Source organism: Microtus oregoni, unplaced genomic scaffold (genome assembly GCF_018167655.1).
Source record: "Microtus oregoni isolate MIOR12 unplaced genomic scaffold, Mior012 000001F_ref0000356, whole genome shotgun sequence".
NCBI lineage: Eukaryota > Metazoa > Chordata > Mammalia > Rodentia > Cricetidae > Microtus > Microtus oregoni.
Genome location: NW_024543060.1, coordinates 812,282 through 836,173, shown reverse-complemented (window position 1 = coordinate 836,173; position 23,892 = coordinate 812,282). Strand labels below are relative to the sequence as shown.

Genomic DNA, 23,892 nt, shown 5'->3' with positions numbered 1-23,892 from the left:
GGTGTGGCTGTACTGAGTGGTTTTAGGGATTACTGGTGGGCCAAAGTATTTTCATAATTCAAGTTATACACAATTTTCACATAGAAAAAAATTACCCCTTGCTCTGTGTACCAGTTTTTTGAGACAGGGTCTCATGTAGCCAAGCCTGACCTTAAATTTGCAATGTAGTAGATGACCCTTGTCCTCAATCTTCCATCCTTTACTTCCCCAGTGTTGTGATCACAGGAATGAGGCGTCACATCCCCAATCAGAACAATACCTTAACTCATTTCTTGAGATGCACACTCCCCTTACCTTCCGGAGTTCAACTGTCACTTCATTTCTGTGTCTTCGCATTGTCTACAAATAAAAATAAAGATCACATTAGTATCAAAGTATTAGTACTGCTAATATGCAAATTGTTTCTTTTTAAGAATCAACTTAATCTTCTTAAAAGTTTTTGAGGTTTATTTTATATGTACGTTTACCTGAATATATGTCTCTGTATCACATGTATACAGTGCCTACAGAGGCCAGAAGAGGGCACTGAATCTCCTAGGACTACAGAAGAATGCGAGCCACCAGGTGATGTCAGGAATTGAACCTGTATCTTCTGCAAGAGCAGCCAAAGCCCCTAACTATAAGTCATCTCTTCAGCTCCCAAATTTAATCTTAAAAATTAAAAACTATTATTTATTTAATCTGTTTGTTTTTAAGACAGGATCTCACTACATAACCCAGGCTGGCCTTAAATTCAAACTCCTCCTATTCCAGCTCCCTTCCAAGTTTAAGATCATAAGCCTGTGCCATTGCATCTACCTGATCAATTCTTTTTTAAATAATAAACTGCAATTAGCTAAAAAAGATGACAACTGAGCCAGGCAATGGTGGCGCATGCCTTTAATCCCAGCAGGTGGATCCCTGTGAGTTCAAGACCAGCCTGATCTACAAAGTGAGTTCCAGGACAGCCAGGGCTAAACAGGGAGACCCTGTCTTAGAGTGGGTGGGGGCTGACATTGTTTTATCAAACATCTGTTGATTGATTTGTATAAACTGAGGAGTAGATTGGCTATTAATGAACTACTATTCTATCTAAACTGCATGTGTATGTTTTGTTGCTATTGTTGGTAGTGGTGGTGATGGTTGTGGGGGGGAAGGTGAGCGTGTGAGCTGTGTCCTCGCTTCTGTATATTTTGTGTAGGAAATCTAAACTGCCTTACTCTCTCCTATCTTGTCTCTTGACAAATACCACAGAAATGATCACCTGTAGTAAACTCGTGGGTTCTAAGAAAGGGGGTGCCGTTAAATTCCCTAGGAAGAAAATGGACATAGAATCAAGAATGCCCACACCCTCATCCACAAGCTACCTCATTCTTCCAGTAAGTTATAGTTTTGCTTAAGGCAGTCAGACGAGGCTTATAACCAATGAAGTGATCTCTAGTGATTCATATTTCAAAGTATCGTGCAATTTGCACTTGATTACAGCCTGGTCCTGTATGAGCAGCTGCCACATGCTTCTGCTACCATACCTTCCCTACCACGATGGACGCTACCCCCTCCATCTATGAATCAAAATAAATTCTGCCACCTTAAGTTACTTCCTTCAGGTACGTGCTCACGGCTGCTGTAACAACCCATGCAGTGCAGACAGGCTGTTGGAACTGGCTTGCAGGAGGAATGTAAAAGAGTTTACAAACAGGTACTAGGGAGCAAGAGCACATTCTGTTAGGAGCCAAGGAAGTCAGAAATTATGATGCCAGCAGAAATAGAGGTAGTAAACATTGTGTTCACGAAGTTCCATAGGAAAACAAAGATTCTATAGGAACTAGACCAAAAGCTAACCATGTTACATTCTGGGGGAAAAAAAATCTGACTACATTCTATCTGAGAATTTTAATGAGGCTGAATTCAAAAGTAATGAACTAATTTGTTTGGAGAAGGAAACTTCAAGATATCCTATCATTCAGGTTACTGCATGGGTGGTGCTCATTGCCTTTAGCCTGCTTTATAGCAAGAACTCTAAGCAGAAAACAGAGAATATGTAAAATGTGCAATTTGATAAGGAAAAGGGTGTTAGAAGCAGCAGACAGACATGACAAAGCTGCTGCAAATGTTAAGGAAGTAAGGGCAGTAAAGAAGAAACTGCACACTGTAATGACACACTAAAAATAGTTTTTGTCAGGCTTAAGAGTTGGCTCATGGGTTAAGAGTGTTTGCTGATCCTTAAGAAGATGACAATTTGGTTCCTAGCTTGCATATTGGGCAGCTCATGGCCACCTGCAACTCTAGCTCCAGGAATGCAAACGCTCTTCTTGTTTCTGAAAACAACTACACATCCATGGTGTTTTAATGGCAACATCCCATCTATAAAAGACTCAGCATTGTAAAACTAAACATTTGTTTGAAAAACTCATTTGACAGCAGAATGTCTGAAAAACGAGAATACCTCTGTAAGAGTCCTCTGCTCAAAAAATGGCTGCCTGGAGAAGTCTACTGCCTGGGTTAAGCTATGAAGACATGTGGCCACTACAGCCACAGCAGAACTCGGAGTCCAATTTTGCAGGAATGAAAAATACAAGGGTTCAAGGGTCATGAAGACTTACACCAATGTTTCAGAAGAGGTCAGGCAATGTGTGGCAAGAGCAGATTCACTGCAAGGAGAACTATGTGGCCACTGTATAAAACTAAGGTAAAGCCTAAATTTCAGTGATGACCCCAATGTGCTGAAAATGTCAGCAATACAGGATGTCTACAGAGAGAAGCTGGTCCAAAAAAGAGGCCATGTGTGCTGCAAGGAATAGAGGTGTAGAGTGAGGTCACCTCAAGACCAGTGGGACCCACATAAGGGTTCTGATGCCAGACATGGGATACTGGGCTTGGTCTTTCCATGTTAGGTCTCCATTCCTCCCTTTGGAATAGGAGTGATTATTCTCTGTCACTGTAGACTGAAACCTGATTTCTTTTTAATTTATAGGGACTCACATTTAAGAGATTGCCTTGAGTCTCAGAAAAGGCTTTTAGACTCAAAAGATTTTTAGACAAAGCTGAAACTGTAGACTTTGAGCTGTATGTATTTGACCATAAATTTATGGAGAGCCAGTAGCAGAATGCCATGGTTTGAGTATGAAATGTCCCCTACAATCTCATGTGACTGCTAAATTCACTTTCTCACTAGTTAACTTCCCAAACAAGTAAGAAATTGGCAAGATGAACTTTGAAAATCTTCCAATTATATACCTCAAATGACTCCTTCAGATTTAAAGACAAATGCGTTACTTACTTACTTACTTACTTATTTTTAAGCAAGAACTGCTAGACTGGGGGTTGGGGACCAGACAAAACAAGGAAGAAGTAACAAAGAAAAGAAACTGATGGTTCAGTGGTTAAGAACACTGATTGTTCTTGCAAAACAAACAAACAAACAAACAAAAACCCATATTTGATTCCTGGCACCCACACAGGGGCTCACAACTATCTGTAACTCCAGGCCCAGGGGGATCCAATGTCCTCTTCTGGCATCTGCTAGCGCTGTGCACATGTGAACACAGATATGCAGGCAAAACACTTATACATAAAATGAAAAACAATTTTAAAAAGAATAAAAGTTGATAAAACTGAAAAAAGGCAAAACAATGAAATTCAGTTCTCGATCTATCTGAAAGCAAAATCAGCATAAGTGACAAAACACAGAAAAAAAATAAACACAGAAAGAAAAACAAAGGAGGTCACAAACTTCTTATACTGGAAATCAAAATGGCAGTAACACGGTCTATAACATAACAAGAAAAAGAATAACTGGAAATATATGAATCTGTTAATTTAGATTACCTGGTTGAGCTGAAAACCAAATTACTATGTCTTAAACAACAGAAGAAGTTAACAATACTATAACTAATGATGAAATTAAATTTCATCATTAAATTAAATTTGTAATTTAAGTGTTTTCCTGTCAGATTTAAATGGAGAAATTTTCTAATGTCTGGGGGAAAAATCATAACATCACCTCTTTTCAAAAATAAGACAAGGTAAGTAACAAGAATACTACAAGCCAATATTCCCTATGGCACAGATGTGGAAACTCTTAAGCAAAAAAATTACAAAATAATATTCAATATATAGTAATTCTTCCCTATCAGGAGCTTTTCTTTCCAAGCTTCTACCCACTGTCAACTGCAGTGTAAAAGTATTAAATGGGGGCTGGGGTGATTGGTCAGTGAGTGAGAGTGTTTGTTGTGCCAGCATGAGGACTTGAAATTAAAATCCAGATGTTACTCCTGACACACACACAAGCGCGCGCGCGCACACACACACACACACACACACACACACACGCACACACACACACACGCACACACACCCTGGCATGTCCATGCATGCCTGTAGTCCAAGCATTAGAAGGTGGAGAGAGTCTGGCCCCAGCAACTCAATAGCCAGCATAGCTGAAATGACCATGTTACAGGTACGGTAAGAGACTGTTTCAAGTGAATAAAGCAAAACATGCCAAGTCCTTCTATAGCTCCCACTCATAAGCCAATAAGTACACACAATATATACAAATTCATATAAAGCACACAAATTCAATGAAAAAACACACAAAAAAACTATTCTGTACCATTCTGAGCAGCATGATAAATGCCACCTTCTCATCCGACAAAGAATCCCTTTGTTCTGTTTAGTAATTACTTAACACCATGTTAGCTATCTCAGTAGCTGTGTAGCATTGGACTGTGTTCAGGTAACCCTCATGTGGCATTCCAATGCTATATTAAAATGCCCAGTTGTCTTCATTCACCCTACCTCACCTCATCTTTTTTTTTTTTTATTTTATGTTCAGATATAATTTATTTTTTTTTTTAAATTTATTTATTTATTAAGGATTTCTGCCTCGTCCCCACAACCGCTTCCCATTTCCCTCCCCCTCCCCCGATCAATTCCCCCTCCCTCATCTGCTCGAAGAGCAATCAGGGTTCCCTGACCTGTGGGAAGCCCAAGGACTGCCCACCTCTATCCAGGTCTCGTAAGGTGAGCATCCAAACTGCCTATGCTCCCACAAAGCCAGTACGTGCAGTAGGATCAAAAACCCACTGCAATTGTTCTTGAATTCTCAGTATTCCTCATTGTCCGCTATGTTCAGCTAGTCCGGATTTATCCCATGTTTTTTCAGACCTAGGCCAGCTGGCCTTGGTGAGATCCCAATAGAACATCCCCATTGTCTTAGTGTGTGGGTGCACCCCTCGTGGTCCTGAGTTCCTTGCTCGTGCTCCGTCTCCTTCTGCTCCTGATTTGGACCTTGAGATTTCTGTCCGGTGCTCCCGTGTGGGTCTCTGTCTCTGTCTCCTTTCATCGCCTGATGAAGGTTAATATTCCTGAGGATGCCTATGTGTTTGCCTTTGGATTCACCTTCTTATTTAGCTTCTCTAGGAACATGAATTATAAGCTCAATGTCCTTTATTTATGGCTAGAAACCAAATATGAGTGAGTACATCCCATGTTCCTCTTTTTGGGTCTGGCTTACCTCACTCAGGATAGTGTTTTCTATTTCCATCCATTTGTATGCAAAATTCAAGAAGTCCTTGTTTTTTACTGCTGAGTAATACTCTAATATGTATATATTCCATACTTTCTTCATCCATTCTTCCGTTGAAGGGCATCTAGGTTGTTTCCAGGTTCTGGCTATTACAAACAATGCTGCCATGAACATAGTTGAGCATATACTTTTGTTGTATGATAGGGCCTCTCTTGGGTATATTCCCAAGAGTGGTATTGCTGGATCCAGGGGTAGGTTGATCCCGAATTTCCTGAGAAACCGAAACACTGCTTTCCAGAGTGGTTGCACCAGTTTGCATTCCCACCAGCAATGGGTGAGTGTACCCCTTTCTCCACAACCTCTCCAGCAAAGGCTATCATTGGTGTTTTTTATTTTCGCCATTCTGACAGGTGTAAGGTGGTATCTTAAAGTTGTCTTGATTTGCATTTCCCTGATTGCTAAGGAAGTTGAGCATGACCTTAAGTGTCTTTTGGCCATTTGAAGTTCTTCTGTTGAGAATTCTCTGTTCAGATCAGTGCCCCACTTTATAATTGGGTTGATTAGCCTTTTACGGTCTAGTTTCTTGAGTTCTTTATATATTTTGGAGATCAAACCTTTGTCAGTAGCAGGGTTGGTGAAGATCTTCTCCCAGTCAGTGGGTTGTCTTTTTGTCTTAGTGACAGTGTCCTTTGCTTTACAGAAGCTTCTCAGCCTCAGGGAGTCCCATTTATTCAATGATGCCCTTAGTGTCTGTGCTGCTGGGGTTATACATAGGAAGTGGTCTCCTGTGCCCATGTGCTGTAGAGTACTTCCCACTTTCTCTTCTATCAGGTTCAGTGTGTTCGGACTGATATTGAGGTCTTTAATCCATTTGGATTTGAGTTTTGTGCATGGTGATAGATATGGATCTATTTTCATTCTTCTACAGATTGACATCCAGTTTTGCCAGCACCATTTGTTGAAGATGCTCTCTTTTTTCCATTGTATACTTTTAGCTCCTTTATCGAAGATCAGGTGTTCATAGGTTTGTGGGTTAATGTCAGGGTCTTCTATTCGATTCCATTGGTCGACTTCTCTGTTTTTATGCCAATACCAAGCTGTTTTCAATACTGTAGCTCTGTAATAGAGTTTGAAGTCAGGGATGGTAATGCCTCCAGACAATCCTTTATTGTATAAGATTGTTTTGGCTATCCTGGGTTTTTTGTTTTTCCATATAAAGTTGATTATTGTCTTCTCCAGATCTGTGAAGAATTTTGATGGGATTTTGATGGGGATTGCATTGAATCTATAGATTGCTTTTGGTAGAATTGCCATTTTTACTATGTTGATCCTCCCAATCCAAGAGCAAGGGAGGTCTTTCCATTTTCTGGTGTCTTCTTCAATTACTTTCTTCAAAGACTTATAGTTCTTGTCAAGTAGATCTTTCACTTCCTTGGTCAGGGTTACCCCAAGGTATTTTATGCTATTTGTGGCTATCGTGAAAGGTGATGCTTCTCTGATTTCCCTCTCTGCTTCCTTATCCTTAGTGTATAGGAAGGCAACTGATTTTTTGGAGTTGATCTTGTATCCTGCCACATTACTAAAGCTGTTTATCAGCTGTAGGAGTTCTTTGGTAGAATTTTTGGGGTCGCTTATGTACACTATCATATCATCTGCAAATAACGAAAGCTTAACTTCTTCCTTTCCAATACGAATCCCCTTGATCTCCTTATGTTGTCTTATTGCTATTGCTAGAATTTCAAGCACTATATTGAAGAGGTATGGAGAGAGTGGACATCCTTGTCGTGTTCCTGATTTAAGTGGGATGGCTTTGAGTTTTTCTCCGTTTAATTTAATGTTAGCTGTTGGCTTGCTGTAAATAGCTTTTATTATATTTAGGTAGGACCCTTGTATCCCTATTCTCTCCAAGACCTTTATCATAAAGGGGTGTTGAATTTTGTCGAATGCTTTTTCAGCATCTAGTGAAATGATCATATGGTTTTTTTCTTTCAGTTTATTTATATGGTGGATTACATTGATAGATTTGCGTATGTTGAACCAGCCCTGCATCTCTGGGATGAAGCCTACTTGATCATAATGGATAATTTTTCTTATGTGTTCTTGGATTCGGTTTGCCAGTATTTTATTGAAAATTTTTGCGTCGATGTTCATGAGTGAGATCGGTCTGTAATTCTCTTTCTTGGTTGGGTCTTTTTGTGGTTTTGGTATCAGGGTAACTGTAGCTTCATAAAAGGAATTTGGCAATGACTCTTCTGATTCTATATTGTGAAATACATTAAGGAGTATAGGTATTAGTTCTTCTTGGAAGTTCTGGTAGAATTCTGCATTGAAACCATCTGGTCCTGGGCTTTTTTTCGAAGGGAGATTTTTGATAACCATTTCTAATTCTTCGCGAGAAACCGGTCTATTTAGATCATTCACCTGGTCTTGGTTTAGCTTTGGTATGTGGTACTTATTTAAAAAAATGTCCATTTCTTTTGTATTTTCCAGTTTTGTGGCATACAGGCTTTTGTAGTAAGATCTAATGATTCTCTGAATTTCCTCTGTGTCTGTGGTTATGTCCCCCTTTTCATTTCTGATCTTATTTATTTGCGTGTTCTCTCTCTGTCGTTTAATTAGTTTGGATAGGGGTTTGTCGATCTTGTTGATTTTCTCCAAGAACCAGCTTTTTGTTTCATTGATTCTTTGGACTGTTTTCTGTGTTTCTATTTTGTTGATTTCAGCCCTCAGTTTTATTATTTCCAGTCTTCTACTTCTCCTGGGCGCGTCTGCTTCTTTTTTTTCTAGAGCTTTCAGGTGTGTTGTTAAGTCCCCAATGTATGCATTCTCCGTTTTCTTTAAGTGGGCACTTAGTGCTATGAACTTTCCTCTTAGCACTGCTTTCATTGTGTCCCATAGGTTTGAGTATGTTGTCCCTTTATTTTCATTAAATTCAAGGAAGACTTTAATTTCTTTCTTGATTTCTTCCTTGACCCAGGTGTGGTTCAGTAGTTGACTGTTCAGTTTCCATGAGTTTGTCGGTTTTTTGGGGGCAGCGTGGTTGTTGCCTTCTAATTTTAATCCGTGATGATCTGATAAGACACAGGTGGACACTGATATTTTTTTGTATCTGTGGAGGTTTCCTTTGTTTCCGAGTATGTGGTCAATTTTTGAGAAGGTTCCATGAGCTGCAGAGAAGAAGGTATATTCTTTCCTATTTGGGTGGAATGTTCTATAGATGTCTGTTAAGTCCATTTGCTTCATTACCTCCAATAATTCTCTTAATTCTCTATTAGGTTTCTGTCTGATTGACCTGTCCCTTGGAGAGAGCGGTGTGTTGAAGTCTCCTACTACTAGTGTGTGTGGTTTGATGTCTGCCTTGAGTTCTAGTAATATTTCTTTTACATAAGTAGGTGCTTTTATATTGGGGGCGTATATATTCAGGATTGAGATGTCCTCCTGATGAATTCTTCCTGTTATGAGTATAAAGTGACCGTCTCGGTCTCTTCTGATTGATTTTAGTTTGAAGTCAGTTTTGTTAGAAATTAGTATGGCCACACCTGCTTTTTTCTTAGGACCATTTGCTTGAAACACCTTTTCCCAACCCTTTACTCTGAGTAGGTGCCTGTCTTTGTGGTTGAGATGTGTTTCTTGCAAACAGCAGAATGTTGGATCCTGTTTTCGTATCCAATCTTTTAGCCTGTGCCTTTTTATAGGTGAATTGAGCCCATTAATATTAAGTGATATTAATGACCAGTGGTTGTTTACTCCGGTTATTCTTATTGCTTTTGGTAGTAGAGATTGTCTCCCTTCTTTGAGATGTGCTCGTGAAGGGTCATTAGATGCCTGGGTTATTGTAGGCAGTGTTGGCAGTGTTGGATTCCTTGGGTTGCGATTTTCCTTCTATTACTTTCTGTAGGGCTGGATTTGTGGCTACGTATTGTTTAAATTTGTTCTTATCCTGGAATGTTTTGTTTTCTCCATTGATAATGAATGATAGCTTGGCTGGGTATAGTAGTTTGGGTTTGCATCCATGGTCTCTTAGCTTCTGCAGAACCTCTATCCAGGACCTTCTGGCTTTCATAGTTTCCATCGAGAAGTCAGGTGTAAGTCTGATCGGTTTACCTTTATACGTTACTTGCCCTTTTTCTTTTGCAGCTCTTAATATTTTTTCTTTAACCTGTATATTTTGTGTTTTGATTATTATATGGCGAGGAGATGTTTTTCTTTGATCCAGTCTGTTTGGTGTTCTGTATGCTTCTTGAATATTTAAGTGAATATCTTTCTTTAAGTTGGGAAAGTTTTCTTCCATAATTTTGTTGAAAATATTTTCTGGGCCTTTGAGCTGTGACTCTTCTCCTTCTTCTATTCCTATTATTCTTAGGTTTGGTTTTTTTATTGTGTCCCATAGTTCCTGAATGTTTTGTGTTGAGAATTTGTTGGCTTTGCTGTTTTCTTTGATCTGTTCGTTTATTTTCTCTATGGTGTCCTCAGCATCTGAGAGTCTTTCTTCTAGCTCTTGTATTCTATTGATTATGCTTGTTTCTGTAGACTCTGCTCGTTGGCCTAGATTTTCCATATCCAGCTGGTCCTCAGTTTGTATTTTCTTCTTTGCCTTCATTTCAGTTTTCAATTCTTGAACTGTTTCCATTACCTGTTTGATGGTTTTTTCTTGGTTTCCCAGGGTATCATGTACGTATTTACTCATTTCTTCAAACTTTTTGTTATACTTCTCATCCATTTCTATAAGGGCATTTTTTACATGTTGTTTAAGGGACTCTATTATCTTCATAAAGTCGATTTTTTCCATTTCTTCTGTGTTAGGTTGTTCAAATACTTCTGTTGTAAGATCATTGGGTTCTGATGTTTTCATGTTGTTTTTCGGATTATTGGGAGAATTCTTGCCTTGGCGCCTGCCCATCTCCTCCTATTGATCCTATCCAATGGGTCCTTTAAAAACCGGATCAGGTTTCCCTGCTGGCCAAGGGCTCCGCTTACAAAATGCCCTCACTCTCTTTCGTGGTTCCTGATGCAGGCCAAGAACCCTCTCACCCCTCTGAAGGATCTTCAGGACAGGACCAGGCTCCCCTTGTGCCAGTGACCTGGCCAACCAACGGCCTACCTCTTTGATTCGATTGTAGTAGGGCGATCTGCTCTCCTTATTGCACGCCTGTTCCCGCCGCTTGGGTCTGTCTCTGCGCCGGTCCCCGAAAGCCTCTTCCTGTATGCGGTGTTGCTCTGCCGCGTCTGGCCGCCGCCGCTCCGCCGCCGCCGCTCCGCCGCGTCTGGCCGCCGCCGCTCCGCCTCTGTGCATCTGGCCGCCGCCGCTCCGCCTCTGTGCGTCTGGCCGCCGCCGCTCCGCCTCTGTGCTTCTGGCCGCCGCCGCTCCGCCTCTGTGCGTCTGGCAGCCGCCGCTCCGCCTCTGGTACCTCACCTCATCTAATCTCATCTTGTAGGCAGTGAGCCACCTCAAATCATCATCACAAGAATACAATATGATAAAGTATGTTGAGAGAGAGAGATAAGCCATGTAAACATTATTATAATTTATTGTTATAGCTGTTTAACTTCTGCAAATCTCTTACTGTTCAGTTAAACAGATTATCAATATTTATATATAGGGGAAAGTTAGTTATATACACAGTATAATAGTATCCATACCACAGTTTCAGATACCAGTAAAGATCTTAGAACATAGTTCCCGAGGGTTGTGTGGGGGCACGTGGGCAAACAATGACATACTGTACAAAACTATACACCATAACCTAGTGAACTTTACTCCAGAATCCAAGACTGTTTCTGTATTAGAAAACTAATCATTGTGAACAAAAAAGGATAAAATATTCGACAAAATTCTATAGCCAGCTGGGCATGGAGGCATACACCTTCAATCCCAGTATACAGGAGTCAAGGGGCAGGCTGCTCCCTGGGAATTCCTGGCCAGCCATGGATACATACCAAAACCCTGCCTTAAAAACAAAACAACAAAAACTAAACCCATGCATAATGAGAATCTTTCAGAAAAATAACAAAAGTGGTTCTTCAAATCAAACAAAAGAACTACAAAAAACAAAACCAAAAAAGACGTAAAAACTGTTAATAACATATCTGAGAACACAAGTCTGAGTATCTTCCTCAAAAGACTGAGAAGACAAAGATTTCACTTCCACAGTTCTTAATACTATAATGCCAGGAGCTCTTGGCAGTGAGGGAAGGTAAGAAAAGGAAGCAAAGATACACAGACCAGAATGCAACAACAACAAAACAAAAACAAACGAAATGGTCCCCATCTAGAGTCAGCACGACTGTCCATAGAAAACCCCAAAGAACCTACCAATAATTTCTGTATCTAACTAGTACGTTCAATGAAGTCACAAAACAAAAAATAAAAACACAAACTATACTTCTACATTAGCAATAAAAACAGACAACAGCATTTACAATAAAATTTTACCCTTTGAAAAATTTACATATTTAGGATTACACAAGCTACAATTTACTGGAGATTCAGAGAGAGGCACATTTTAAATTGCAGTAAACAGCAAAACAAACAACAACAACAACAAAAAACTAAAACCAATTCCTGCACCCTACGATAGATGTTCATATGCTAAGCCTGACAAAGCTGAGCCGCAGACACTGGGCGTGTACCTTTCTCAAAAACATATTAACAAATGTGATGTTAGTTAAAAAAACCAAAGAGGTGCTGAGGAGACTCCTGAGTGGATACAAGTGCATGCTGTGTCAGCAGGCCGACATGAGTTCAGATTCTCAGCACCCACATAAAAAGCCAGGAGTGGGTCCCTGCATCTGTAACCTCAGCACTTCAAAATGGCCCCAGCAGGCTGTTTCTTACACAAGCAGATGTGTGAGTTTACTACAGAAAAGCAGTCTCCAAAAATTAATCATATCCCTAGACATTAGAAAATAAACCACAATAAACAGAACCATAATCAGAATAAGAATGAATGGCAAGAACTGGAAGAGAATGTAAGCTCCTCCTTTTCAGATCTGAAATACCAGAGTTAAGTGATAAAATGTAAACTGATTACTATAGCAAAAATTTAAAGTAAAGACAAACAATTTAAAATATCAGGATGTGCCGGGCAGTGGTGGCACATATCTTTAATCCCAAAACTCAGGAGGCAGAGGCAGGCTGATCTCTGTGAATTCTAGTCTAGCATGGTCTACAGAGCAAGTTCCAGGACAGGATCCAAAGGTACAGAAAAATCCTGCCTCAAAATAAATAAATAAATAAATAAATAAATAAATAAATAAACTTAATATCAGGGTGTAAGAAATGATCAGAAATAATTCTGAAAAAGAGAAGAACCAAAAAATGCTGAAATACAATAATAAAACACAAAAGTATAAACTATTAGTTTCTATAGATTTAGTGTGATTTATTTACCTATTTTGTTAACTTTAAAGTAAGTCAGAAGAGGGGCATGAGATGGCTTGACAGGTAAAAGTATTTGCTTAACTAAATTCAATCCCTAGGACCCATAGAAGCATGATGTCACTGTGCTCACAGATAAGCATTGGGGAAACCAGGAATGTTAAACACGCAGAGATGCCTCTTCAGAAGAAGAGATATATAATCTGTTCACCCAGAAGGCTGGGAATGAGTGAACTCTGCATTGCCTGTTTGACCAAGGCCACATCTGGCTCCCCCAGACTTCCCTAAACAGGACCTGAGATGGTGCATAGCCTGATGACCTCTGTACCATCTATCTACATGACCAAGGCTGCACCAGATCCTGCCCTAGGCCCTTAAGGTGACACATATAGTCCATCTACAGAACCCATCTTTATGGAAGAGCTGACATGTACTTTGTTTGAGATGAATTTCAATGAAATTATGCCTCCAGTTTTCTTGTGTAAAGAGGATTGTGTTACACAAGAAAACTTTTTTCAAATTGTACTGTACTTAAAAATGCCTAAAATAAACTGCCCGGTGTCAGACTCCACAAGTTTGAGCCAATACCAGCTACTGAGTAATGATGAACCAGACTTCATTCTTGCCTAATGCAGATCAACACTGCTGGCTGTGGGGTCTGCTGAAACCCCTCACAAAGACCCACATGGTAAGAGACAACCACACTCTCGACTGTCCCCCTGATACACACACACACACACACACACACACACACACACACACACACACACAGAGAGAGAGAGAGAGAGAGAGAGAGAGAGAGAGAGAGAGAGAGAGAGAGAGAATAAATAAAAGTAAAAAAAAAATAAGTTAGAAGAAACAGAAGTTTAATGTAGTGATACATGTCTATAATCCAAGCACTTTGGTAGCTGCATTGGGAGGATCCTAAATTCATGTGCAAAGTGGATTATTGAGATTCTGTGAAAAGGGAAGAGGAGAGGAAAAAAGAGAAAGGAGATGAGAGAGAATGAATAAACAGAAAGAGAAAAGAAGAAAAAGAAGGGAGCAATAACTAGTAAATATAAAAGACAATGATAAAAATAGAAAAGAAAGAAATTAGCAAGTTTAGTAAATTACAATATCCTCTTTACTCAAGATCCAAAGAGATAAAGGCATTGACAAAGCAACATTTAAAGAGATAACAGCTAAGAATTTATAACAGGAAAGGGAAGAGGAGGAAAGGGAAAGCCACATTCAAGAAGTCAGGCCTGCTGGATCTCTGTGAGTTCAAAACCAGAAAGGTCTACAGGGTGAGTTATAGAACAGTCAGAGTTCCACAGAGAAATCCTGTCTCGAAAAACCAAAAAGACAAACTCCCAGTACAAAAACAAAAAGCAAATGCACGTGGACAGATCCATGCACCAAAGAGAAAGGACCCTAAAAGGAGCTTGGGTGAAACAAACTGTATCCAAAAAAGCAGTCATTTGCTTCTGAGCGGGCTTTATACATTTTATTTTATATTTTATTGATCTAGTTTATTAACAATTTTATCTTTTAAAAAGCAATAGCCCAGCCGGGCGGTGGTGGCACATGCCTTTAATCCCAGCACTCAGGAGGCAGAGGCAGGCGGATCTCTGTGAGTTCGAGACCAGCATGGTCTACAAGCTAGCTCAAGGACAGGCTCCAAAGCCAGAGAAACCCTGTCTCGAAAAATCAAAAAAAAAAAAAAAACGCAAAAAAAAAGCAATAGCCCTTAATGGAAAGTGGTTAAAAAATAAAATAAGAGTATCAACTTAAAATAAAATGACAAACCCAGCCTAAGAATCTACACTGACAATAATAAATACAGATTGCAGCAGGAGTCACACACGTGTGAGCAAACCACAAATCAAACTGATACTATAGTCCACAAGTTGCATGAATAAAAATATACCTCAATAATTAATAATAGCCTCATTATACTTGTCCCTTGACCTATCAACTGTCTCCCAAGCATTGTACCTAGAAATGGAGTGTTCAAATTTTACTTGAGGAAAGGAAGGTGAAAGACAAAATTTCCAGACTCAACTTGGCTTTGTAGACTGTATAAGAACACAAAATTGCCTTCGTCTCCAGTAGTGACAGGTAGAAAATTATTGCATCTTGTGTTGATGCCCTTTAAGGACTGCCAAGTAAGCATTCATGTTTCATGGTATTTACGACAAAGCTACTTCTATAATGCAGTAAAAGCCATAGGGCAATGAGGCATCAACCTCCTGAAAGAACAAGATGTTACCCTCAAAATCAGAATTGTGAAGCAATGACAGAATTCTGATGTCATCACAACTAAGTAAATTCATAGGTCCAGGCAATAGTTATCAGTAATTTCTACCATCACAAACACAATCTGACATTATATACCTTACAACAGAATTATATTCCACTCCCTTAAATTGGGAGGTTTGTATAAATCTAATAGAAGAAACAGTATGTCTTTAAAGCTAACACTTAGTAATAAAAAGACAAATTACACTATGAAAGCATGGCAGATATGCTAGGTAGTAATTTCTCCAAAGGGAGACAATGACCAGCAAACATATCAGAGAAATAAATACACATGAAAACCACCTGAGATGCTGCCTACAGGATGGTTAAAAGGAGGTCTAGTGTTGCAGCTCCGTGGTAGAGCACTTGCCTACTTGTGCAAAGCCCTGTGTTTGCTATCTAGTACAAAAATTAAAAAAACAGGTGTGTATAGAAGGACTATGGGAAACTAAAACAGATCAACAAATACAATGTACTCTATTCATTAACTATGTAGCAACAACAAGGAATAAAATACATATTAGTAACATCTAAGAACTTTGAGCCACATACAGTTCTTAACTGCTGAGCCAGCTCCCCAACCCTTACTTACTAAAGGAATTCTATGTTCCTTTCCTCCTCACTCCCTCTTTCCCTCCCCCTCTTTCCTCTCCCTTTCTCTCTGTTAAGAACAATTTCAGTCCCAGGGGATCTGACAGCTTCTTCTAAACCACTTGGGCACCAGGCAGTCTGTGCCTCATAAGGGACTCTGTGTCTCAAGAATTTAAACTCTTAGAGCAGCACTATGGAATAATTTCATTCAAGAATGCTAATCAAATTAGAAAAAGTACAAAGTGTGATTACTAGAAACACAGAGATGACTCAGTGGTAAAAGCACCTGTTGCTCTTACAGAGGACCTGAGTTCAAGTCTCAGCACCCACATTAGGTAGCTCATAATTGCTTATACCTCAGATGAGGGGTGGAATCTAACTCCCATTTCTGGCCTCCCTCTTAGTCCCTACCCCTCCCACCTCACATACACACAAATAAAAACTAAAGAATTAAGAGTATTCCTGTCATCTTGATTTGGTGAACACTTCATGATGTACACATATGACAAACAGGCAGTTTATCATTACTTTAATTATCCTTCAATAAAGCTACTTGAAAATAAAATTAGTGAATGAAACCTGATTCAAATTGGGAAAAAAAAACCCACATACCATGCAGGCTAATTTTATGTCAACTTGACACAAGCTAGAGTTATCTGAAAAGAATGAGCTTCAACTGAGAAAATGTCTCCCTCCATAAGACCCTGCTATAGAACATTTTCTTAATTAGTGATTGATGGGGGGTGGGTCCATTGTTGGTGGTGCCTCCTTCCATGTTGATCCTTGGTTCAATAAGAAAGCAGGCTGAGCAAGCCATGAGAAGCAAGCCAGTGAGCAGCATCCTCCACGGTCTCTAAATCAGTTCCTGCCTCCAGGTTTCTGACCTGCTTAAGATCCTGTCCTGACTTCCTTCAATGGCGGACTATGATGTGGAAGTGTAAACCAAATAAACCCTTCCTCCCCAACTTTGCTTTTGGTCATGGTGTTTTATCACAGCAATAGAAACCCTAACTAGGATATATACCTAGTACTTTCTTAGACATTAAAATCCTGACAGTGGACAGATGCCACAGTTCAGCAGCAAGAAGATGGTGACAGTGGGGTGACTGGTATTGAGGAGCGTAAGTGGTGTGAATTCTCACTGAAATGGGCCACAAAAGCCTTCTGCACCCCACAGTATATTTCAGGACCCTTTTACATAATCAATTCCTTATGACATCATTCTTCAGCTGAGTGTTCAAGTAATGAATGAATTTATGAACATGCCTCTATACCTGTAAAACCCAAAAGCTCTCAAGAAATCATCAGAGCTGTCTGCTATGATGCTCCATTTTAACCGATAAGACTTTTATAGATTCCTGATGATTATCAAGTTAAGCCTTTTGGAAAAACTTTGAGAATGTACAAAAAGAAAGCACTGTCTTCTGGGGTCTGGGTAGAGTTTTTGAAGCAAGGTCTCCCTACACAGCTTGGGCTGGCCTCAAATGCAGTGACCCTTCCTCCTCCCTGTCTCAGACTCTCAAACATGGATTACAGGTCTTCAATATTGGTTCAGCAAAGAGTAATGCCTTTTGCTCCAATTTGTTTGAAGAGAGCTGGTCTCCTCTAAGCAGTTAAGTACTCTTTGACTGTGGAGACATCCCTCCAGCCCCACAAAAGCTCTTTAATAAACATATTTTTAAAATGCTAATTGCTGTAAAGTTGGGCATATCTATCTATACAGACCATTCAACTTGTACCTTATCCTTGTACTCATTTACACTATGAATACCAACATCAAATACATGTAGCTTACATACAAACTCCTGACGCAAGGTCCAGAATGTACACACCACAATGAACCTGTTTCAACCTTCAGACCTCTTTCACCTTATACTGAAAATGCTGAGGGCCGAGTGTGGTGGCACAAGCCTTTAATCCTAGCATTCAGGAGGTATATGTGTGTATGTATGTATTTATATATGTTATATATAGGCAAGCATGTGTCTCCCACCCTCCAAATAAGTGAATATTTTTTTAAAGATTTATTTATTTGTTATGTATTCAGTGTTCATGTATCCCTGCAGGTCAGAAGAGGGCACTAAATCTCATTACAGATGGTTGTGAGCACATGTGGTTGCTGGGAATTGAACTCATGACCTTTAGAAGAGCAGGCAAAGCTCTTAACCGCTGAGCCATCTCTCCAGCCCAAGTAAATATTTTTAATTATTTTTTTCACTATCTTTTCTCATTTTACATACCAATCCCAATTCCCACTCCCTCCCCTCATCCTCCTCCCTCCACCTTGCCCCCCATCCCACCCCCATCCACCCAGAGAAGATAAGGTTTTCCATGAGAAGCCACCAAAGTCTAGCACATTGATGAGCAAATATTCCTAACAATGTTTTCAATCATATCAAGCTTGGGATGCAGCTCAGTGCCTCGAATGCATGTACAGGGTTTCAGACTCAATCTGTAGCACTGGATGGGGGTGCAGCAGGTGTAGAGATCAGGGGTGGATCAGGGGTGCAGGAAGACTGTGGGGCCTCTCTGTAACCCCAGTGTTTGGGAGTCAGGCATATGAGGAGAACTGTGAGCTGCAGGGCAGCAGGGCTGCCATGTGAATCAAGAATAACAGCAGAAGAGATCAAATCTCAGCTTCATGAAAGGCACATAGCAAGAGTGCTTTGTTTGTGGCAAAAACAAAAACAAATACTCACCTTGCCTGGTGGCCACACAGCACTGGGAAGAGGGGCAGTCTTCAGAGAAAGACCCTGAGAAAAGAGGGTCAGGGTACATAAATCAAGAAAGAGAGAAGGAAGGATCAAAGGAATGTAGGAAGGAAGGGAAAGAGAGAAAGTGGGGGAAGAAGGCAGAGGAAGGAGGGAAAGGAGCCAAGAAACAAAACTCAGCCAGGGAACCACTGCTACCTGTGGACCAGGAGTTCTGGGTGATCAATCTGAAGATCCTGGTAACAGCAGCCATTCTCTCCAACTCTCTCTCTACAGCCCAGGGATGGGGGGGACAGATGTGCTGTGGTATGTATTACAGACACGTTTGTAGCCCACGTTGTGAGACGGAACCTTTGTGTGTGTGTTATTAACAGCTAAACATCCACACATTAGAAATGGGTTTCTTGTTCTGAGTTAACCCCTCCCTGTGCTGGAGGAGTATGAGCTATATACAAGCAAAAAACAACAAGACTCAGCATCCTGGGAGTGCCTGGGTCAAGGCATCTACAGAATGAGGGGTGAGCACAAGGGATGGTGAGGGATATGGAAAGTCTCAGGCTGTCCTCCAGATCATGTTCCTTGAGTCCCAGTCTCCTGATTTCTGGGATTACAGACCTGGGACCCCATGTTTGGAAAGACATTTCTATTTTAATGTCTATGACTTCTTGAGATTTGTGGGGAGGGACCGCTGATAGGCCAAGCTGGAAGTTGACAAAAGATCGAGGAAGTGTGGATGCAAGGTACCAGGGGGAGGAAGGGAACTGCACCAAGTGATAATGAATCTGGGTTATCTTGCCTCTAACAAGCACCCGTGGAGCATGGAGCTGCCACTTCCCTGGGTGTGTAGACAGCAAAGACCCAACCGATGGAGACACACATAACTGACAGGCCGGCCCTGAGCATCCCTCAGCCTGGCCCCTCTCCAGCTCACAGTTTTGATGAGTCTCTCCACTGGTCACTGGCCTCCTGGGATACAAAGCAGGAAAAATAAAGCTTTAGAGAAAAATCAGGCTGGGGTGGGATAAGTCAGTACAACTGTGAAGTTAATCGGGGCGTGCTGGTGCGTGCCCGAGCAGCCAGAAGGAGCAGCTGTGATCTTCAAGGGGGAAGCCTTGTGTCCCTGACTGTGTCCTACACTTCCAGAGTAGCTCCTCTCAGGGACAACAGAGACAGCTCAACACTGCCACCCCAGCTCAAGGTCTTCTCCCCCCCCCCTTGGACCCACCACACAGTAAAGCTGGACTCTTCCACAGACAAGAATTTTAGGATGAGGCAAGGAAAGCTTTTAAGATTGAAGAGAGATTTCAGTATGTGGAAGGAATGGGAGGGGGAAGGAAGTGAGGAAGGGGGGGGAGAGGAAAGGTAGAGAGATTATAGTACCCATCAAAGCTATAGGTGTGGGTTTCTTGAGAAAGATACTCACACGTTACAATAACTGTATATGTAACCCTCTGGCTAAGTTATGTTCTTCAAATGATATAATGCACAACATGTTTTAAAAATTAAGCAAGCCTTAGGATGTAAACAGGCATGAGCACACTATGCCAGCAACATAGAGATGTTTAGGTCTTTCTTCAGGGTCAGACTTTGAATGAAAATGAGGACATGGCCAAGGCCAGGTATGGTTGAAGGGAAGGTTTTATTGTGGACACGAGGGAGAGAACAGCTGATGGAATCTGGAAGAGTCCAGACTGAACAGGGCCAGCAGAATATACCAAGTCATGGGGGAGGGAGGAGTGGGAGAGAAGAGAGAGAGAAGAGTAGAGATAGCAAGCAGGCCCTGAGGATCAAGGAGTGGAGCCAAGACAGCCTGGGGCCAAAATGGCTGTTAGGTCGGAAAGAGAAGCTGGGGAAAGGAAACGAAGTTTGCTCAAGTGCTGGAGAAGTTTAGGGTAGGGCACAGGGTGATGGTGGTGATGGGGGTGGAGTTGAGGAGTGCTGAGAGCAGCCAGGACTCTGTAAGGGGTACTTGAGATTCTGAGAGCACCTGGGGCCAGAGACTGCTTTGATATGTTAAATGGGCATCTCAGTCTTTCTTCCTGAGTTTCTTTGAGACCTAACTGGGTTCACAAACTGCATCGATTTCCTTGGTTACAATCTACCCCTTCCTTACTCCAGACTTCACAACCTACCCCTTCCTTACTCCAGGCTTCCCTTCTGAGCTATTGGCAAACACAGATTTTTCTTTTCCAATTTTATGGTGTTTGTTTGGTTGGTTTCTGTTTGTTTGGAATTGAGGAGGGTGCTCAGGGCCTTGTACTTGCTAAGCTCTACCCTTGAGCTGAACCTCAGCTCACACACCACATGTGAATTATGCTCTGTATGTTTATAGGTTTCAGAGTGATTGCAGAGGGAATGAGGGTTTCAAGGATGCCTAACTGGAGACAGAGGCAGCTACAGCCACCCAGCTGGAGAGTTCCTGAAAGGGCAGAGTGGGGCTGCTGGGTCACAGGGTAACAGAGTAGAGTTATAGATGCAGGGGGCAGGACTTCAGCTCTGCAGAGGAGGTGAGGTCTGGGTGAGTGGGCAGATGGACAGACAATGAGCAGTGGGGACAAGCTGAGCTAGAGCCCCAGAGACAGTGGGGGGTTCTCTACCCTTCTGTCCCTTGATGCACACAGCAAGTGGTCATTTGACAGGTCCAAGGGACCATCACCATCACACCGTAGCACACACTCACGGTGGGATGCTGCACCCTTGCTCGGTCAGGTGTGTTCCCAAAATCCTTGGTTCTGGTATTTCTGGTACGCCATATGTGCCTGTGCTCCTAAATGACTTTGGTAAATTTACAGAGATTCTTTTTTAGCTCCTAGAATAAGTTACTTCTCAGCCTGTGCCTCACAAGTGGTACCTATGCGCATGGTACCACACAGAGTCTTCCTTCATCCACATTATTGCTCTACATGGAGCCAGGCACTGTGGCAAAATGGAGTCACTCAGGGCAAAGCTGAACATAAAAATCACGGTTACATGCAATATGCAGTCACTTCATGTAGGATGCAACCCGGTCTTTCTATAAGGTTTAAACATTCAGGAAAAAGCCACTTTACCCTTTTTTTCTGGTTAATGAATGGCAGTGTGAAAAATACTGATCTCACTCAAAAGGGATACAAGATGATTTTTTCTGAAGCCAAAAATGAGTGACCATAGCCTAGGAACACAGATTGAGGACACCACAAAGTCCATGTTCCAGTGTGGTAGCAGTTTGAAGTTTTTATAAGAACAGTTGCAAGTCAAGGCACTTTTCTTTTTTATTTATTTATTTAAGATTTCTGCCTCCTCCCCGCCACCGCCTCCCATTTCCCTCCCCTTCCCCCAATCAAGAACCCCTCCCTCATCAGCCCGAAGAGCAATCAGGGTTCCCTGCCCTGTGGGAACTCCAAGGACCACCCACCGCCTTCCAGGTCTAGTAAGGTGATCATCCAAACTGCCTAGGCTCCCACAAAGCCAGTACGTGCAGCAGGATCAGAAACCCCATTGCCATTGTTCTTGAGTTCTCAGTAGTCCTCATTGTCCTTTCAAATATATTGGTGGGCCCATCAGGAAGTTGGGTCACAGCACAGCCATGGGCTTTAGGTGTTGACAGTGTTTCTATCCTTTTGACTTGTGGAAAGAAGCAGTCTCTCCCGGTTAGTTTTCTGTTCAACTTGACACAAGCTAGAGTCAACTGGGAAGAGGAACCTCTAGTGAGAAGATGTCTCCACCAGATTGTCTGTGGGCATTTTCTTCATCAGTGACTGGTGTGGGGGGAGCCAGCCCACTGAGGGCAGTTCCACCAGGGCAGGTTAACCTGAGCTGTGTAAGAAAGCTGGCTGAGCAAGCTACAGGAAGTGTTGTGAGGAGTGGCAGGCCACTTCCGCCACCCGGCTAGCTTTACCGGAAATAATTACACGGAAACTGTATTCTTTTAAACACTGCCTGGCCCATTAGTTCCAGCCTCTTATTGGCTAGCTCTTACATATTGATCTAACCCATTTCTAATAATCTGTGTAACACCACAAGGTGGCTTACCAGGAAAGATCTTAACCTGCGTCTGTCTGAAGTGGGAGAATCATGTCGACTGACTGACTAGGCTTCTTTCTCCCAGCATTCTGTTCTGTCTACTCCACCTACCTAATTTTCTGTCCTATTAAAGGACCAAGGCAGTTTCTTTATTTAACCAATGAAATTAACACAAAACAAAAGACTCTTCCCCCATCAAGGAAGTGAGGCAGTAAGTGGCCTTCCTTCATGGTCTCTGCTTCAGCCCCTGCCTCAAATTCTTGCCTTGGCTCAACAGACTTGTAACCCATAAACTCTTTCCTCCCGAAGTTGCTTTTGGTCATGGTTTTTATCACAGTAACAGCAAACTAAGGCAAGGTTTACTTGTACATTCTAAAGGATTTATGACAGCAGATATTGGCTCAGATACAGAGGAGGGCAATGAATGTCTCTTTAGGAGGGTAAAATACCCCAAGTTCATCAGGCCCTGGAACTGCAACATTCCAAGGTCTCCACATGAAAACAGTTCTATTCAGCCAATTAGTCTTTGTAGACACAGCTTCTTTTTGTTTTTTTCAAGACAGGGATTCTCTGTAGCTTTGGAGCCTGTCCTGAAAATAGCTCTTGTAGACCAGGCTGGCCTCGAACTCACAGAGATCGCCCTCACCCCTCCGCCACCCCCGCACACCTCTGCCTCTGCTGGGATTAAAGGAATGCACCACCACCACCAAGCAACACAGCTTCTTTCAGTGAGTCTTGGTCATAGCGCCCCTGCTGGCTTGGCATTGTGACATTATGAGGCACATCAAAAGATCTGGGGATGAGAGTTGTATGTTAATCGCATAAAACTCGAGGTTACAAACATTTTAGCCCTGTGGAAGCAGAGGGTTTGTTTTGTTTTGTTTTAAACAGAGTCTCATGTAGCATCAAACTTGATGCGCAGCCGACATTCGTCATTGTTAGCATCTTTGTCTGGGGTATCGTTAGGGAACGGCACATTGTCTCTGAAGGAAATTTTTGGTTTATCAGTTGAGTCGAAGTTTCTAGACTCTCAGTCAGCCTGAAAGGCAAACCAGATCTTTGCATTCTCAGACCCTCTTAATTCCCTTATTCTTTCTGTCTTCCTTCCATGACCCAGGCACAAGAACGAGCACACCACAACCCCCTCCTGTTAGACAGGGTGGGGTCAAATCCTCCAGAGCAGTCAGATGGTATTTGTTGGAGAGAGTCTGTTGGCTGTTTGCTCAGTCACAGCTGGGTCACAAGGTTCTTACACAAGTGTGTGGCCTCAACCTGGGCCTGGTTTCCTTTGAGGCAGGGATGACTAAACAGCTTTGGGAAGACCTCAGGGTCACTCCCCTGCAGGTCCACCTCTGGCCCTTTGTGATGGGCATGTAGATAACCAAATCCAATTCTGAGGCTGCAGGACAAACACATGGTTA

The 23,892-nt window shown here is 41.7% G+C and overlaps 1 protein-coding gene across 1 annotated transcript in view; it reads right to left on the bottom strand.

Annotated features, from left to right (window-relative positions):
* Positions 1-23,892, bottom strand: part of LOC121459294 (importin subunit alpha-4-like) — an 84,493-nt gene that overhangs the window by 44,376 nt on the left and 16,225 nt on the right. The window contains exon 2 of the mRNA XM_041668854.1: positions 295-339. Coding sequence (XP_041524788.1) covers positions 295-336 — 42 coding nt within the window. The 5' untranslated portion in view covers positions 337-339. The remainder of the gene's footprint in view (positions 1-294; positions 340-23,892) is intronic.